Source organism: Cricetulus griseus, chromosome 6 (genome assembly GCF_003668045.3).
Source record: "Cricetulus griseus strain 17A/GY chromosome 6, alternate assembly CriGri-PICRH-1.0, whole genome shotgun sequence".
NCBI lineage: Eukaryota > Metazoa > Chordata > Mammalia > Rodentia > Cricetidae > Cricetulus > Cricetulus griseus.
Window position 1 is genome coordinate 114,641,592 of NC_048599.1, and position 20,464 is coordinate 114,662,055.

Sequence of the window (20,464 nt, forward strand, 5' to 3'; positions counted from 1 at the left end):
TGTGCAGATACACATGGAAACAGAATGTTGTGTACATAATAAATAAAATCTTAAAGAAAAATTCGATTTAGCAGTAGTCTAGTCACAGAATAAAGGAATTAATTTATGCATCAAGATAAACAATACCTTAAATTACTTCTTGATGAAATATATACCCTAAAGCCTATTTATTATCACCATTTGTCTGTAAGACACAGTAACACCACATAAATTTAAGGAAGAAACTTCAAATAATGAAGCCATTTTAAATCTTTGATCTAGCTTTACAATGTACAATGAACACTCAAATTTACCTTTCTTTTATTTTCTGCAATTTTTCTGGGTCTCTTGAAGGTGCACTTTTAGTTTTATCACTTTTCCCATCAGCTGCATTCCAGCCTGAAGGAATAATATCTACAGTAATCATGACATTGTCGGTCAGATTACTTCCGAGTGCTGGTGGGACTGCAAACCGGAATAAGGAACCAGGAAGAATCCCTGCTATTCCTGTACTTCTTCCACCCTGAGGCAAATCTGGTGGGGAGCCACCTGCAGCACTGCTTGATGCTCCAGATGCTTGTGGTCTGTTGGCAGCAGCCCCAAGGGGATCACTCTGTGCTTCAAGGTGAACTACTTCATTTGATTCTCTTCTAAAAATATGAGATCTAGGTGGTACATCTGATGGAGATATTCTTGAAGATTCATCTCTTCCCTCTCGCCTCCTTCTAGAGAACAAAGGTGTGCATCTATTTCTAAGTGAGGAAGATAACCACGGTCCTGTACTTCTACCTTCTGATTCCTGATTAAAATTTTCTGCATCTGGTTCAGAGCTATGATTTTGGCTAAGAGATGACAAACCCCATCTTCGCCTAAGAAATCTAAATCCCTGAGAAGCTTCAGATGCCCTGCCATCATTGACTTCAGAAGATGATGCTCCACTACTCCGAGACTGTGAAGTCAAGGTTCTTGGAGAAATATAATTTTCAGAACTCAGTGATCTTGTATTCAAGGAATCCTGACTAGATCTTCGTGAAAAAAAAGTAGATGACATGCTAGAAGCTATTCTTGACAGCAATCTCCTAGTAGAACGCCTACCATCATTGTCAGAAGATTCTTGAAATGGTCTCCGAGAGGAACCAACCCTTTCTGAATTGCTTATAATTGGGGTTTCATCTCTACTTGAAAGATATGAAAATGTGGGATGTGAACTGTTTCGAAAAGATTGTGATTGTCTTGGAGAAAAATGTGATCTGAAAGAATTTCTGCTAGAATCCCTAGAACTTGATACTGTTTGATGTTCAGAAGGCAATTGGTGATTGGTAGATGATGAATTCAACTGTAAAGTGCTCATTGAATTCTCTTTTGGTCTTGCTCCCTGTGAATATGAAGAAGGAACTCTTTCTTGAACATCTATTTTTGAAAGAAGGGAAGGTAACCAATTATGAAATAATTTAATCATTAATAAATGTACATTTATTGACTACTGCCAATTGAAAGACTAGGTTTGAAATGAATACTGTATCTTATAACAGCTTAACTATTATAGGGAAAAAAAATTATTTCTGAAGCACACCCAAGTAAAGTCAACACTACAAATTCAAAACAAGGTACGAAAGCTTATAAAATTAAGTTGCTGAGATAAGTTGATGCATTAATGAGAAACTGACACAATAGAAGACTCTCAAAAATTTATACAAAACTTTAGGTCAAGTAATATAGTGTAATGATTGAAAAAAAAAAAAAACCCTCCCCGGGGAAATAGTTTTGGAGATTCTTTTTCAATGCAATAAATACAAAAATTATTTCATGTAAATGTTATTGCCCATATAATTTTACAATATTCCCCGCTAATAGGTAAGAATTTCTTTAATTTTGGTTACTCATCAGATACACCTTAGCCCTTTAGCATTGGCTTGGAACTGTGAGTCAATACAGGCTCTCTGCAGTTTCAAAAGTGGGGCAGGGAGGAGGATCACAGAGAGTTCCAGGCTTGTCTGGGTTAGTTTTGCCTTGCCTCAAGGTCAACAACAAGATAAAAACAACTCCTTAAATGGGTGTTTCAAACTTAGCGGGGATAAGAAACACTATTACTCTTTTGTGAAAAACACTCCCTATATATCTTGTGTAATAGGCACATTTATTTTGTGCTAATATATGGAGACCATTGAAAAGGATAAACTATTACAGGTTAAATCTATTCCTGTATTGTAATTTGATTACAGTAGGTAAGTACAAACTCCACTTCTTCTTGATACTTTTGTTAACTCTGATCAGCATTCTTTTCCTCAGTTACTTAATGTGATTGTTTCTGAAAAGCTTAAGTCTACATAAATAGACAAAACTGTACATGCTTGAACACTTAATTAAAATGAAAATAATCATCCTTAAAATGGTTCATTGGGGGCTAGAAAGATGGCTCAGCAGTTTAGAGCACTCACTTTATCAGAAGACTTGGGTTCCATTCCCCACACCCACATGATGGCCCACAGCCATTTGTAACTCAATTCTAAAGGATCTGTCTCCTTCTGGCCTCTCTGGAGACCAGAAACACAATAGAGCATAGACATACTTGTAGGCAAATACAGCCAAACACATAAAATAATTATTAAAAATGGTGTGATAAACATACAGTTTTTTCATAATTCAGTTAGAAGTACACATTAAAACTGTTATAAACAAATCATACTGTAGTAAGAATTATCTTGTAGTACTTTAACATATAAAAATGTTTTTCATGTATAAAAATTTTATACTCTTGAATACTCAAGAACATGTTTTAAACTGTTTATACTTTTTAAAGTAAAGCAATATGATACTAAAAACTTAGTTCTGATATCTCCATAGGAGATTAAAATTTACTTCATTTCCTCCATTGTATTCTTATTAATGACACAGAGACTAAATAACTATGACTAACACATAAGCTATCCTTAACAAAGTAGTTTATACATACATGATGAAGTTGTGAAATCACCACTTCGGTGATTGTAATCCATAAGATTGCTAATGGAGGAATCTGCTCTCCTCTCCAAATCTCTCCTTTCTCTTATCAAGTCGGTTCCAAATGAACCAAGTACCATTGATGAAGATCTGGGAACTTGACTATGCCTCCAAGAAGAATCTTAAAGTAATGGGAAAAAGTTTTATTTCAGAGAAGGTTTCCAAGGTTTCTGAGGTTCATAAATCTTTGGTAATACAGTGAGGGTAACTATTACCATTATAACTATTCCCAGTTAGACTGCTACAACCACAAACCAAGTTTAGCAAACCAAAACCACTTAATAATGAACTAATCATCTCCAAAAATTATCTTCCTGCTTAAACATTTTTCTTTTTTGGTGCTGGGGACTAAACCCAGGGCCTCAGATATGGTAAATCTATGTATGTCAAACATTAAACCCTTAACATTGCAAATCTATCCTCATACATAAGCTAAATATCTTAGTCATAAATGTCTTAGTCATTCTGTTACACCTGCCCATGTACAATGTAAAATGTTAAAATAACTATAGATCAAAAATGAAAACTTGCCAAGGGTACAGAACACTAAATAAAGCCCAAGTGATGTTGGAAAACTACCCAAACCCAAACCAAAGCCAGGCATGGTGGCTTTCCTAGCACTAGGAGGCAGAATAGGAATGACACAAGCAGATTTCTGTGAGTTCAAGACCACCCTGATGTACACAGTGAATTCTAGGGATACATGAGGTCTGTTCTCTAAAAAAGAAAAAAGAAAAAAAAAAAAAAAAACACCTAAAACTAAAACTATTTCGATATGGCAATTCAACTATAGGATAAATATAATTTTATTAGGAAAAAGGTTTTTCTTTCTGAAAGGTTCAGGCTTTAATACTGATCGGCAGTATCTCTTTAAGAGACAGACCCTGCCCCCTGACAACAGTCAAGGCACGCACAGGAAAACGTGCTATGTCATCACCACGTCACCCAACACAGCCTGCTGATTACTCTGGGCATGCATGGAACCTCAGTGCACATGCGCAGTCTTCCCTTTAAAAGTCCCAACTTCCCTGCTACTCTCTCTCTCTCTCTCTCTGCTTCTGTTTCGATCTCTCTTCTCCCACCTACACCCTCTCTCTGCCTCTCTATGGCGACCAGACCATGGCGGTCAGCCATTACCCCTGTTCCTCTTCTCTCTTAGTCTCCCTACTCTACTGGGCATATAATAAACTAGTTAATGTCTCTTAACATGTCTCATTCACCTCTTCTCCTTTTTTCTTCAAAAAATGTAACACTTTCCCATGCAGGGAATTGGATGTAAATGCTTGCATATTCTAAGCATATATTCTATCAGCCTCAGAAATATTTGTACTGTCACATTTCATTCAGTCTTTATATAAGAATTAATGTATTTTTTGCAATGATCCTCCAAATTTTTTTAGATATGATTTCACTACAAAATAAACTTAAACTAACTCTCAAACCTATTCTGTTTCTTCCTTTCCTGGCTTTAGAATTTTTTTCCTGTTTTTGGAGATAGGGTTTGTAACTAACACATGCCTGGGTGTCATGGAACTTACTTTGTAGACCAGGCTTGGTCTTGAACTCAACAGAGATCTGCCTTCCTCTGCCTCTAAAGTGCTTGGAGTTAAGGCTTGCTCTAGCACACCTGGCTTTCTTCCTTTCCTAGCTTTATTGATTCTTCTACATTGAGGGAAACTGCCCAGTGAGTTATTGGGGTCCCCGAAAAATATCAATTATGGTATTTCAGGTACAGGCCTCAAACTCTATCCCAGGAGCCTGAGTCTCCCATTATCTTCCAGATAGATACCAGCTAATTACCGCTGGATGGCTTGGCCTCAGTAGAGAATGTCTCCTAGTTTGCATAACAATAGGCCCTGTGTGCACCCACACTTGTACTGAGGGTTTGTTACCTGCCTAAGGGCTGTTAGGTGTGCCACTAGGGTTAAAAGAATTTTTTAATATAAGCTTTATACATGATAGTAGATGTCTTCTGCGGTCACCCCCACTGTAGGGAAGCTATTTAAGAGGATGCTTGAATAAACCATAAACTCCAGACTCCAGCATGGATTGAGAACCCTCCTGAAATAACAAGATGTCTGTGTCTCATCTTTATCGCCATTGGGTAGTTAGGAGTTTCCCGGTCCAGCACTCCCCGATTCAGGGACGAACCCAGGGCCATTCAGCTGACTCCCATGGGGCCCCAAAGACATCAGTCCGGAATAGATAGCCTCTGTATCAGAATAGATAGCCTCTGTAGCATGGGACTGACACACAGCCTAAGAGAACACAATTGTTTCTGCAAAGTAATGTGTGTCTACAAAGTTGAGGTCAGTCTGCTCTTACCCACTTCTCTACTTTTAATGACATTCAGAGGCGCAGTGTCTTTTCCTTGGAGTTTCTAGCTATCAAAACTGAAAGGCATTGCTTACACTAATTCAGTTTTTTAATGTACAGTTACCTCTAACTGTGTTATCACAAGTTTTGTCTCCTTTTACAACTTCAGGGATTGTCTTAACATTTTACTGGAGGAGTTTCAGTAAGGAGGAAATCTGCTTTCCTAACAAAGTGTTTTTGAATAAAACAAATTCATAAAGCCAGGAAGCTCAGAGCTTTATGGGATAAATCATGTAAATCCCATGGTGGTTAAGTAATGTGTTCAATGTCATTCTTGTGTACTTATGTAAAGCTCTTAGTTTCCAACATTTTTTAAACTAAATTAAGAGTTTGGACATTTTCTGACAAGTATTATATACTACGTTTATCAGTTCAAAAATACTCAATGAGGACATTTAATATTTATCAGATGTAGCTTTTATAATATCACTTAAAAAACTTCTTTCTCACAATAACCAACAGAACCCTCATGACTTTCACCAAATTGAACTACATACTAATGTTAGAGGTGAGCATGGTGGCACATGCCTTTAATCCACATACTCTCTTACGTTCTGGGCCAGGCAGGGTTACATAATGAAACCATTTCCAAAACAAACCAATCAACAAACCAACCAACCAAAAATAAAGCAGCTATTCTACCTAAATTAAAACCTACTAACATTCTCTGTGTTGTAAAGCAAAAAAGGCAAAATGAATAGTCAGTTCATTTTTACCACCAACTTAAGGTAAAATTTTGGAAACGATTGCATTTCCAAATCCATTATCATACACAAACTATTTTGTTTAAAAAATAAGAATCTCAGAGGGGGGGGACTTTGGTCTAAAACATTCAAAAAGTGACTTTTAACAGAAACTGAATAGCTTCTTACCTGATACTGTATTTAAACCACTTCCAATATTTCTCCCAGCTGAGGTAGATGTACAATTTGTACAAGAAAGCTTAGGTCTTTTTGAATCATGATCCCGTTGCTGGTTTTGAGATCTTGATCGTGCTCCCTGAGTTATCTCAGATTCACTGTACCATGTAGACTGAAATGGTGATGCAGATGCTGATGCTGATGCAGACTATAAAAAAATAAGGAATAACTGCCATTAAATACTAATATTCAATTAATCAAGCCATAGGCTGTTGCTAATGTAGTTTCCTAAAAGGCAGGTGATTATTAGGAGGTAGTAAGATGGTTGTGCTGGAGATAACCAACTCATGTTTCTTGGATGCTATATATACAATACTACTGAGAGAAACCTTGAGACAGACTGATTAATCAATCAACAATAAAAGCAAAAGTATTAGCCAGGAGTTGGTGGTACACGCCTTTAATCCCAGCACTCGGGAGGCAGAGGCAGAGGCAGGTGGATCTCTGTGAGTTCGAGGCCAGCCTGGTCTACAGAGCGAGTGCCAGGATAGGCTCCAAAGCTACACAGAGAAGCCCTGCCTGGGGAAACAAAAGTATTTACCAACAATGAAAGGTTCAGGCATTATGCTGGCCTGCCCCTGCTACCTGTCAGAATTCACCCTGGTCAGCCCAGGGTTCATGGGAACTAAGTCTGCATGCAAGTGTAGAGGACCCCTTTAAAAGACAGACCCCTGCCCACTTACGTTCTCTCTTCTCTTCTCCCACCTACACTCTCTCTCTCTTCCCCTCTTTGCTTTTCTGTACCTCTCTCTTTCTCTGCCCTATTCTGTTCTTCCATTTCTTACTCTCCCATGGTAATAAACTATGATTAATATACTCTTTATGCTCTCCATGGTTCATGTTCCATAGAGCCCACCGACCCCTCGGGAACCCCTCCCTCATCTTGCAATCTTCCCCTCAAGTGCCAGAACCTAAGAAAAAAATTTTTTTCTTCTAAACTTAACCTTGTCCTCTGCTCTGCCAACATCTTGCCAGGTCTAAGAGGCGCCAGAGAGTTCCATACAGCCTGGACTTCGATGAAACAACCAGCTACCCCAACCTTCTCAGGTCCCCCAAAGATGGTCGACACCCCCAGGTCAGCAGGAAGCAGTCTTGAGAATTCGAAGCCCCTATTCCTTAACCTGCCATATCTAACACCCCACCTTTTTCCATAATAAGTAGAGGTGGGAATGAAAGGTTCAGGCATTAATGTCATGCACAGGGATGTGCCATCACATCACCCACGAAGGCCTGCGTGAGGACTCTGCATATGCGTGGTACTTTAGTGAGCATGCGAGGTCTTCCCTTTAAAAGTTCCAACTTCCTTGCTTCACTCTCTCTCTGCCCCTCTTTTCTTCTCTCTGCCTCTTCTCTTAAGCTCTCTGCCTCTTTCTCTCGAGACCGGCCATGGCAGTCAGCCATTAACCCTGTTCCTCTTCTCTCTTAGTCTCTCTACTCTGCCGGGCCTATAATAAACTGGTTAATATGTCTCTTAGTCTCATGTCTCATCTTGTGTCCCTTCTTCTTTATTTCTAATTTAAAAAAATAACAACGTGTACTGTTATTTCACCCACTGCTTTGTACATACAGTCTAATTAATAAGTATTCTGTCTAGAAGAAGAGGATTAAGTTTTTTTTTTAAAGAATTTATTTATTTATTATGTATACAACATTCTGCTTCCATGTATATCTGCACACCAGAAGAGGGCACCAGATCTCATTACGGATGGTTGTGAGCCACCATGTGGTTGCTGGGAATTGAACCCAGGACCTCTGGAAGAGCAGTCGGTGCTCTTAACCTCTGAGCCATCTCTCCAGCCCGGATTAAGTTTTTAATCTAAGATAAAACCATCCATCCACACTTACCACCTTCACCTAAAATTTATTTTAATTAGTATTTGTTTTCAAATGCAATTTTATACAAGGCCATACTATCCGATCTATAATTCTGAAGCTCCCAAATTTTGAAAATCATTAGCTATTTATTTTGTTTCTATTTTAATAATTTAAGATTGTAGGATTCTTTGGGTATAGCTATTTTTTTAAAAAATCTAATAAATGTAAAATACTACCTGATATTCAGAATCCAGTCTAAAAGAAGAGTCTCTAGAATGATATGAATCATTTAAACTAGCGCCTCTGTTTCCAGACACCATCCTAGCACTCAAAGAGCCAGAGGGTTGAACAGAAATTCTTCTTGGAATCCTGGAAGGTTTAGACTCCATGTTAAGGTTTCCTGTGAAAAGAAATGCAAATTTGTGTTAATTTTATTTGGGAAGGCATGCAAGCACTTATAACCCCTACTGTTCATTTAGTTTGAGACACAATTCAGTTCTCATTAATTAAAAAAGCAGCAGAATCAAGAACTGGCCCCCGGGAGACCCAGCTTATTGCAGGTAAAGGTGCTTGATGGCTTTGCAAGCCTGAGAGCAGAGTTCCATCTTTAGAACCCATCCATATTTGTAGAAGGACCGTAATCTCAAAACTCCTGCAGCAGTGATGGGAAGCATAGACAAGAATCCCCAATTTCTCACATCAGTTACCCTGAAGTAAACAATTCGTCAGGGAAACAGATGGTGAATCGATGCCTCAACAAAGAGGGAAGAAACAACTGACTGCAGAAAACTGTCCCCTGTCCTCAGCATATGCACATACAAACTAAATTTTAAAAAAATTAAAAAAGGTCAAATAATCAAGATAACTATTTGCAAAAATTAACTGAGAATCTTACCACCCTTCTCCTTAAAGGCAGAGGTTTAGTAACATCCAATCAAGGTTTCCTACTGCCCATTTGACAGACATAGAAAGACAGAGATGTTCTACAAAATACACAGATCTGTCTTGCAATGCCTGAACTTTTTCCTCAATCCATTTATCATCAACTCTTGGGCCATTCTTCTTAGTGTACTCTTATACTACTTTCACATCTGTTAACAAATATACTCTCACAGCTCTTTTATACATCTGGGAAGCCTATACATTCCTTATTCAATTTCTGCCCATCAGATAAAATGATCTTTATTCTGTGCATTTCTACTTTTCACATATTTTTTCTTAAGATGTTACAAACTGCTATTTGCTTATCACTTTATTTCCCATTTTCAACAATGAATTCCTTTTGGTCAGGATCATTTAAAGCACTTCTAAATCACTTCCTAGGAATACATAAATGTACCGGCAAGAATACTCTTAAGGACAGACCCTCATGACCCTCCTTTTGGCTATCAGGATGTTAAGACAACAGACCTAAGGAATTGGTACGTCTCCAGACCTAGAGCTGAGACAATAATTGGTCAGAAATGGTAAGAACCACACTTTCATCAGGACTGCTAGGCTATGTACACCTCTTGCCTTTTATGTAAATCTAAAACTCAGGGCTGGAGAGATGGGGTCAGCAGTTAAGAAGGCTTGCTGCCTACTCTTACAAAAGGCCAGAGATCCCAGCACCCACATAAGATGGCTCATGCAGACAGATCTCTATGAGTTAGAGACCAACCTGGTCTACATGAGCTAGTTCCAGGACAGCCTCCAAAGCCACAGAGAAACCCTGTCTCGAAACCGCCCCCACCAAAAGATGGCTCACAACCACCTTTAACTCCAGCTCCAGGGTATCCATCCCCCTCCGATCCTCCTCTTTTGGACTCTGTGGGCTAACACGCACACACACATTAAGTAAAATGAAGTGAACCTGTACCTTGTGTCAGGGTGCTGAGGATGAGGGAGTGTGTGTGCATGCGGGTGTGCGCGTGCGTGCGTGCGTGCGTGCGTGTGTGTGTGTGTGTGTGTGTGTGTGTTTATATTCCTTCCTTTGTTTCTATTACTTCTGTGTACTTAGTTTGTTGAGGACAGGTGGTTAAGTCTAGCTTATTAAGGCTGCCCATGCTCTGTCTTGAACAATATGGGAAACAGGTACTCGAAAAATACAAGTTGAAAATCTTAGCAAAAGAATAAATACCAAACTGAATTGACATACCCCATGTCTGCATACTAGCATTCCAGAGCCTGAGGCAGGAAAACCAGAGAGGCTAACCTGAATTACATAGGGAAACATGTGTCTCCAAAATAGATGTTTTCCTTTTATTTATCACTGATATGATCTCTTAATTATAGCATACATAAAAGCAATAGCTGATATTTAACAAATACTTTGTGAGGGTAAGGGACTGATTATTCATTAGTAATCCACAAATCAACTCTGTGAGACAGGTACTCTATTAGCCCCACTTTGTAAAACAAAAAAACAAACAAACAAAAAAAACCTTACTTGAATATTGGAAAGGACTATTTTAAGTGAAAAGATGGTTGCACTAATTATATGGTGATATAAGATGGTGGCTCAGTTGTCAGGTACCTGTTGTGCAAGCATGAAAACGTAAGTTCAACCTCCAGCACTCACACAAAAGCAAGGCTTTGAGTAACACACCTGTAATCCCAGCCTTAGAAAGGCTGACACAAATAGCCTTAGAATCTGCTGGCAGAAATCTCTAAATTCCAGGTTCAATAAGAGACTCAAAAACTAAGGTGGAGCACAAGCGAGGAGGAAGGCATCTGATGTTGACCTCTGACCTCTACCCATATGCCCTACACACACATACAAAACACTACACACATACCTTACATCCACATCCAAAACACTACATACACCCCCACGAGGAATTAAAATGTTAAATTCAGTTCATATAAAAATGTGGGACTGAGTGCTTTCCACTGTTACAGATTCATAATTAAATTTCTAAATTTTCTTTACTTAGTATTTAACACACAATAGTCATCACTAGGTCTACAGCTCTTTATATACACATATATCACTTAACACAAATTAATTTTGTCTGGCTCTAAGATCACCCAGAACAACATCCCCTCCCACTGAGACAACAAAATACAGAATCTTCAAATTTGTATTTTGTTCCTGTTTGCTCTTAGTCTTAGATTAACTGTACATCACACCCCCTCCAAGAACTTCCCATCCCAAACTATGGGAGAAGGCCAAAGGGTTGTTTTTGAGAAACACTGAGCAAAACAAATACTGAACACAAGTTACTTTGGTCAGCATAGGAACCTTGATTATTTACATCTTTATTTTTATTGGCCTGCAACTTGTGCTGATCTATGTGAACATTAGAGTACTTAGCCCAAATTCTGCAAGCATCCATTTTTCAAACCAATAATCAACTGAGGAACCCACCTGTCTGATATCAAGAGATCATCTCTTGAAAAAAACAACATAAGACTCCTTCAGAACAAAGGATAAGATGGTCATTGAAGACAGATGCCAACTATCTTCTAATAATGCTGGTTTGTTGCTAATAAATTTTCTTTCTCAGTCTCTCTGCCTCTTGAGTCACTGTCTCCATCAGTAGGTAGAATATAGATTCTTGTGTGATTCCAGCTTCATTTGCTTTAACATTTGTGTGAATCTCTCTTGCTAGTTTCTCAGATAGCATGTCACTGTATAGGTGTACACATAACTTATTTTCCCATTCTGTCAATGGAAATTAGATTGCCTCTTATTATCAACACCATTTATACAAGCATATTTCCTTTATAAATCAAAAAACCTTGGGGCTAGCAAGATGGCTCACTAGGTACCAAGCCTAGGACCCATACAGTGAAAGGAGAGGACTAACTCACACAAGTTGTCCTCTGATCTCCACATGTGCACTTTGGGCACACATGTACCAATCACATAATTTAAGGGCTGGATCTATAGCTCAATGGTTAAGAGCATGTACTATTCTTAAAGAGGCTAAGGATTCAGTTCCCAGCCAGCCACATCAGACAACTCACAACTGCTCCAGGGGTATGCCTCTGGCTCTCCCAGTCACTTGCACATACCACTCCCCCCACCCCATGATTAAAACTACTAAAAATTCTTAAAAAATATTTTTAAAAAGTTAGAAACTTAAAACCCAATCCCCCTCCTCTTAGGATAGGGATCTATAAGCCTTCTGGAGACAGCCAAAGCCATTAAGACTACAAAAGGAAATCAAGAGATATCAAAATAACCTCACTAATTTTGCATTACAAACTATTAGATCAAAACCTAATTTTTCCCTTCCTGCAAATTAGAATTCAGGCAAATGTACAGAGTCACTTCATTGCCTGTCTGATGTTCAGCTTAGACTAAGTATAACACTGCTTTACTAAACCATTCAAATAAGACAAAATGTCAAATTCACTTTCAGCAATCTTGATAATTAATCAACTAACTTTATTAACCACATCTTTGTGTAAATTTACAACAAAGGAATGTACTGAATTAATCTTTGTCTTAAAAACTTATCAGATAGTGACACTAAAAGGATGAAGAGAAAGCAGGGCAGGCTGTCTGTGCCCTGCCCAAGTTACTTCATTTTATATAGAACAGCATTTCTCAGGTTATGCCTTTCCCCAAGTTACTCCATTTTTCAAAGGTACAGTGTCCCTTCTGCTAGTCTACTTTGAGGATAGATGCTAAGGTGAAATGAACAGGTAACCTGTCTGGGAGGCAGACAACCATACTGGATACACACAATTTATGAGAAGAACCCCAGTCATACTCCACAACCATAGGGCACACACAAATATGTTAGTAAAAACTACTATTTGTAAATTTACCAAATTAAATCAGGGATACATGGACATAACAAATCATATCAGAAACACCACCAGGCATTTAGGTTTATCAAAAACATCAGTCCAATAAATGACACAGCCCTGACCTGAAACATATAAAAGCAACCTAAGACCATGGCATAGTGGCAATATGCATCATTGGGATTCTGGAGATGAACAGGATTCTTCTATGCCCTGGTTTTTTGTTGTTGTTTTGTTTTTCAAGACAGTATTTCTCTGTGGAGCCCTGGCTGTCCTGCAACTTGCTCTGTAGACTAGGCTGGCTTTTACCTCCCAAGTACTGGGATTAAAGGCATTCACCACTAGGCCCTATTCTTATGTCTGCCCACTTCAAAGCTAAGCTAAGCCTAGCCATGGGATCCCTGCCTAGACTGCACACTGACCCCTTATTTGATTACTTGGGTGTCTGCCATTAGTATCAGCCTAGGCCTTCACCATCATTACTGGCCACTTTAGCCCTTTCTTTGTTATTCTGTATTAGCTGTGTGAACCATCGGATGTATGATCAGGTGTTAACAGATATTACTAATTAAAATTGGAATGTAATAAAGAACTTGTAATCAATGGTAACCCACAAAATAAAACCTAAATAGTTTGTGAATTTGCTACTAAATAAATTTTGACACTGTGAAAGAACACAAACAAGTCAGTCTGTTTATGGCTAGGAAACAGCAAATATTAGATAGCTTATAGATCTGTAATAAATAAAGCAACATATCAAGTATATTATTATGCAACTAAGAATTTCCAGTGAGAAATAAGACTAAAAGCAATACTGGATGTGGTTAAAGCAACCATATCAGTAACTGCTGTGAGCAGGCTATCTTTAACAGTCCTTTTGCTCACTTTTCAAAACCTCATAAAGCAAGAGTAAATGAATCAAAGCATTAAACCATAAAAAATACAAGTAAAAAAAATTACAAAGGAACACTGAGGGGGATCTGAAATAGGAGAGGTTCAGTAACTCAGCAGAGGAGGGTGCTATAGTCTAGGTACCCAAAGAGATGTAAGCGCTGGAAACAAAGGATTTAACCTTATCACAGACCAAAAATCTGTTGAAACAGTAATGACAATCCCTCAAAAATAAAAACAGAATTATCATAGAACGCACCAATTCCATTTCTTGGCATACACCAAACGAAACCCACTAAAAGTAAGGGTCTTGGAATATTTGTACATCCCAATCACAGCAGTATTATTGATAACAGAACCCAGATGTAAATGGCTAAGCAAAATGTGGCTCAGCAGGTCAACAGACCTGGTACCAAGATGGACAACGTGAATTGGATCTCTGCAATCTACATGGTTGAAAATTCAACTGCCATAAACTGTTCTCTGATCTCCACACTTATGCTGTGGCACACATACACACAGGAGCATACATGTCATCCACACACTAAAATCAGCTGGGTGTGGTGGTGCACACCTTTGATCCCATTACTCATGAGGCAGAGGCACGCACAAGTAAATTCCTGGACAACCAGAGATACATAGAAAAAAACCTACTCTCAAAAATCCAAAAATAAAATGATTTTTAAAAAGCCTTAAAGGAGGCATTCTGATCTGAGATAGAATATTAATCAGTTTTGAAGAATTACACTTGGATGATTTCACTTATCTATTTAACATAGTCAAAATCATAAATACAAAAAAAAAGACAAAACAAAACAAAACAACAAAAAACCAGAAGGGCAGTTACCAAGGGAAGTCAAGATTTATTACTTAAAGTGTGTACAGCTTTAATATTACAAGATAAAAAGAACTATGAAAAGGGTAGTGATAATGGTTGTACACCATATAAATATACTTTTAAAAAATCAACTGTACAATTAAATAAAATTAGGATGGTAAATTCTATATGATGGCATTTTACTACAACCAAAAAAAATGTGGGAAAGAAAAAAAGACCATGTATGAGGCTGAAAATTCCATCGAAATCAAAAACATCTATTTGAAGAGGGTGGTGAGACAGATCAGTCGGCAAAGTACTACTAAAGTAAGCCACATGAGGACCTAAATTGAATCCTTTTGTGTAGTACCTACACAAAAAGGCAGTGTGATGATGTAGATGATGTATGCTTTTAATCCCAGCCCTGAGTAGTTAGAGACTAAGTCTGGCCTGCTAGCCTAGCCTAGATGCCAAGTCCTAAGTCCTAGTCCCCGTCCCCCCCCCCAGTACAACTCCTGAGAAATGATCAATGAGTTTGATCTCTGGCCTCCAAGTGCACCTGCACACACATGAACACTTAAACCCCTGTATGTTGAGAAACAGAATCTCATATTCTTGCCCAGCTCCATCCCCCAAAAGACAGAATAGTTAATCACTAGGGGTGGATGGGAAATCTCAGACTCTATCTGTCCTCCACTACCATCACAATCATTTTCGAAAATTTTCACGAAGGGGCAAGTATGAGGAATTTGGCTTTGTTCTCCACCCTCACCCCTCACCCTCCACCCCCCACCCCCCACTTGATACATGGTCTCTGTGGCTTTAGAGCCTATCCTGGAACTTGCTCTGTAGACCAGGCTGGCCTCAAACTCACAGGGACCCACCTGTCTCTGCCTCCCAAGTGCTGGGATTAAAAACATTCACCACCACCGCCTGATAAGAAAGTCTATATATACTTGATATTGAAACCAAAGTCTCTTTTTTGGTCCCATTTCTCCAATGTTATCAGGAGATTTACAATTTTCTATTCTTAAATTACTAAAAAACACAAGAGGTCAGGAGAGGAGATGGCTTAGCCATTAAGAGGGCTTGTTCTTGCAGAGGATCTGGGTTCTGAGCCAATCACCCACATGACAATTCACAATCATCTGCAGGCACATACATGATGATGCACATAAATACATGAAGGTAAAATACCCACACACATAAAACAGACCTAAAAAGTTTTTAAACAGAAACAAACAAAAATCAGAGTTAAGATTTCTAAATAGTAACATCTGGCATACTCTCAAAAATTGAACAGGGCAACCATGTATAGCTCAACATAAGAGTGCTTTGCCTGGCATGCTTGCATGCATGAGGCCCTGGTTTGATCCCTAGCATAAGGAAAGAAGGGAAGGAAGAAAGGAAGGAGGGAGGGAGGACGAACAGACAAAAATCAACCTAGCTCAAGCCAACAATATTCTATCCCCCAAGTCCACTAGTTATCGAAGGTATCTAACCTGCTTTTTCCTAGTAACAAACATCAAGCATAACTAGGTATTTAATGAATTGATATTATATAAAAGACAAAAATAAAACAATAATGACAATAAAAAAACAGATGATAAAAGAAGGAAACTGGGTAGAAAAGGTTTGATTATCATCCTCAAAGATATCAGAATAAGATATTTGAGAATATGCAACCAGGATTATAAGAGTTATAAAGATTCTAAATGAAATACACTTAAAAATGAGAAATACTGAATGGGAACACACATAAAGACTGAATTAAACCAAGGAAACCTCCCAGAAAGCAGAAAAGGTCAACCATATAACAGGACCAGAATTGTTCAAAGCATTACCATTTGATTGTGGTCATAGTAAGAGAGAAGACAATTGCCAAGGAATACCTTTCTACAACTGAAACACACCAACCTCCACAATGAAAAGAAGCAAGCATGATCCAAGAGAGTAGGACCAACATTGTAAGTAACACCATTTCACCATTGTATTGCTTTTCTCATTGCTGCAACAAAATAAATAAAAACATCAAAAACCACTGACAAGAAAGGCAGAAAGACACTATTCTGACAGTTTAAGGGATACAGTCCACTATAATAAGAAGGCATGGCAGCAGGAGATTAATGTCACAAAACATTAGCAGTGAGAAAACAGACAGAAAAGGGAAGTGAGGTTAACCTATCAAAGCAAAGGGCTCACTCCAAATGACTCACTGCCTCCAGCAAGGTTCCACTTCCTAAAGGTTCCACAGCCTTTCAACACAGCTCTAGCTAGGGACCAAATGTTCTAACATATGAGCCTACAGAGGACATTTCATATTCAAGCCACAACTATTTCGGTGTGAAATTTCAGAAACAGAAATAAAGTGAAGAGCCTACAATCAGTCCCAGTAGAGAAGTGGACCCACACAAACGAAAAGTAACAAGAGAAATCTGGCAATATTCAACTATTAAACAAAGCCTGAGGTATTGAAAAGCAAAGAGCTTATAGTAATTTTTTGGGAGAGGTCAACAATTATCCCAAAAGCAAGAGAATTCAACTTATAAAGAGAACTAACTGGATTCTTCCTCGCATTATAAGGAAAACACCAATAACTGGAGTCTCTTCATTCTATACTGATGCAAATAAATCAGGAAAGGCAGAGAAGAGTCGCCAGGGAGACACCATGTAGCTGCTGGGTAGGTAGGATGCCGGGGCATTCTCTGGTAAGATAAAGCCATGTAGAAATACATAGATTAGTAGCTGTGTTCATTTGTGGCTAAACAGCTGTGCGACCAGATGGGACAGAAACTCCAACTACAAATTCTAATCCATAACTGTGAGCTTAAGAACAAGGCACACTTAAGGACATGTATAACCAATCAAATAACAGAAGAACTGATGGTGTATCTCAGCACTACCAAAGGGAAAGCCCTACTGCCATATCTTAAGTGAAGAGCATGCCCTACCAAAATGAATGTGCAAAGCATGAAACAACCACATAAAGAACCTAGGAAGCTGTGACAAAGGGAAGCATTCAAGAGAACTGCCAACAGGAAAGCTTAGGAAACAAATGGACACACTGGAGTAGGAAAAAGAAGAGTTTCTAAGAAATAAAGCATCTTGTGGAAAATATATTTCTTGGGCAATGTGTCAGAAATGATGGGTGAGTACAATTGCAAAACCATGTACCTAAAATAAAAGGTAAAATTCCCTTTTTAATGAGAAAAGAAAATTTTCAACTTAAAAAAAAAAATCAACATCCTATTGATCAGGGGGCCATAAAATTAAACATTGACTACTGAAGAATTCCAAAACCTACAAAAAAGAAATCTCAAGGAAACTCATTATGATACTAGATTGTGGCACAATGTTATACATTCTAGTCCTGTGTTATTAAGCAAAATATATTTGCATTACTGGATCCACAACAAAACGGCATTGTCTACAGTTTGATACAAATTCAATTGCAACAAATATCTACCATTATAATATATATCTAACAAAGTATCACTACTTCCAGGTCGTGGTTACTAACCCCCACACAAATTGACCCAGAATGAAAGTGGTTTATTGATTTGTTTCCAATACTCCAAGGATTGAGGCTATTTTGTTTGACAAGAAAGCAGCTATTGGAGCACTGTACACAAGGTACACAAGAGGCACTCAGTGCCAACAGTTTCCAAGTTCACTGACCTGACCTTCCTTTCCCACCTGCAACAGAAATTCTAACCAGCCCAAAAGGTTTGCCTGCCCTCTCCTCCTCCCCCCCCTCTCTGTTTTTGAGACAGGGTTTCTGTGTGTAGCTCTGGCTGTCCTGGAGCTTGCTGTGTAGACCAGGTGGACCCCGAACTCACAGAGATCCACCTCTCAAGTGCTAGGATTAAAGACATGTGTCACCACCACCCAGCCTAAAAGGTCTTAAAAGTTACTTTTGTAGGACCAGTGAGATAGCTCATGGGTAAAGACACCTTATACCAAACCTGACAAGCAGAGTTTGATCTCTAGGACTCACATGGTAGAGACCTAACTCTCTTCAAGTTATGACCTCCATATATGCACACTCACACACACAAAGTAAATTCAAAATATTTTTAAATTGTGATAATCTAGAAAGGAGGCAGGCTTCTATTTGAATCACTGCTAATATTTAGTCAGAATAGTATAAACAGACTACTCAATTTTATTATGCTATCAAGTGAAAGAATTTAAGAGAAAAGGACAATGATAACCAAAAAGAATTGCATGAAAAACATCCTGAAGTAACAGTATAAACAAATATTTTAGGAATATCAAGGAAAACACCCTAGGACAAACAACTAAACAGTAAAAACCAAACCAACCAACCACAAACTAGCAAGTAGGACCAGAACAGGGCAAAGGGTGGGAGAAAACGACTGATTTCCTTCTAAGTAAGATGCACATAATCTACAAAATCCTAATTTAGGATTACAATGCCAAGGTAAGTTTGTCTGGAGACAGGGATCACGCTATGTAGCTCTGGCTATCCTGGAATTCACTCTGTAGACCAGGCTGGCCTCAAACTCAGAGAGATCTGCCTGCCTCTGCTTTATGAGTGCTGGAATCAAAGGCTCATGCCAGCATAATTAGCCCCCAGGACAATTAACAACAGTGCCAATGCTGATTTTTAAAACTGCAGATTTAGATAATAAAGGGTATGGTGATATAACTCAGAATCTTCCTACCACCTGCTTTTTCCACATCTATATGAATATTTGTTAAATCCATATAAAACTGTTCATTAGAAAGAAATGAAATTTTGCACTGGAAATTTAAAGAAGACATATTTAGAAAAAATACTTGTGAACACTAAAATTTAAAAGTTTATCAATGAATCTTCAGCACCAAGAAATAAAAGCCTAAGTAGTTTAACAAGCAGATGTATTACTTTATCAAGGTGGCAACAAAAATATTAAACAAAGGACTGTATATGTGATGAGGATTTCAAACTGTAAGATAAAATTCTTTAAAAGATATAAGTCTACAACTCATTTTTTAAAAAAGCTCAATTCTTAATTATGCCTCTCATAATTTATTTTGACTGTATTATACCTAGCTCTTTCTTGTAGAAAGTAACTTAGTAGGATGTCTGTCCAGAAGAAACCTCTGGAGAGGAGGCAGAGAGGCAGAGTCCTTCGAGAGATAGAATTTGATACCAAATGAAACTATTTTTGGCAATGCTACTACATAAACTGATTGAATTTTGACAATGTAAGTGTTAGATGAAAACTTATGTAATTTGGTTGCATAAGTTGTAGGTCAAAATCAGAAAAAAATAGCACAAAATAAAATGTAGTCCTTGAAAAAATGGCTACCATAGATCTAGAAGGCACTTTTTAAAAGTCCATATATTTAATAGAACTTGAGCAACATAATTTTAAACAAGGGAATGGTTAAGTTGAGCAGAAAGCAATGTATTAGGAAGATGTAGCATGATGGAGAACAAACTATATAAACAACTGCTAAACCCTGTAAGACAAAGGAAAGGCATAAGCGGGAATAACAGGCAGAGCACATTGCATTTAAGTTACAACTTTCATTACACTGAACTGCAGAGGCTCACAAGAAGTCCCCAGTCATGCAGTCTTCAGGAAGTCTGTGCTCATGTCCCTCAAGAACAAGCGAGCACTGACAAGTACAAGGAACTGCATTTTCTGACCTCTACAAATTGCTCTGAATGCAGAAGGAACATAATGAGCCACAAAGCAAGTATAATCTTTATAGTAAGTGCTTGAGGGTGTCATGTTCTCAACTCTCAGCTCCCAAGATGAAGTCTCTGGGTAAAGACGCTCTATGACTACTATTTCATTACTATTTACCAAGTCATCTGTATTTTTACTGTAGCCTCACTTTAAAGCATATTTTTCAGATTTTTAAAAATTTATCTTATGCCAGGTATGGTGGTACACACACCTTTAATTCT

At 38.2% G+C, this 20,464-nt stretch overlaps 1 protein-coding gene across 6 annotated transcripts in view; it reads right to left on the reverse strand.

Annotated features, from left to right (window-relative positions):
• Positions 1-20,464, reverse strand: part of Marchf7 (membrane associated ring-CH-type finger 7) — a 43,616-nt gene that overhangs the window by 13,171 nt on the left and 9,981 nt on the right. For all 6 annotated transcript variants that reach the window (XR_003486323.2, XR_003486322.2, XM_027420364.2 and 3 more), the window contains exons 2-5: positions 8,327-8,490; positions 6,228-6,423; positions 2,933-3,100; positions 294-1,389 (exon numbers count right to left, since the gene is read on the reverse strand). Coding sequence is in view for 4 of the 6 variants with exons in the window: in XM_027420364.2 (XP_027276165.1) it covers positions 294-1,389; positions 2,933-3,100; positions 6,228-6,423; positions 8,327-8,479 (1,613 nt within the window). In the remaining 2 variants the exon portion in view is untranslated. The remainder of the gene's footprint in view (positions 1-293; positions 1,390-2,932; positions 3,101-6,227; positions 6,424-8,326; positions 8,491-20,464) is intronic.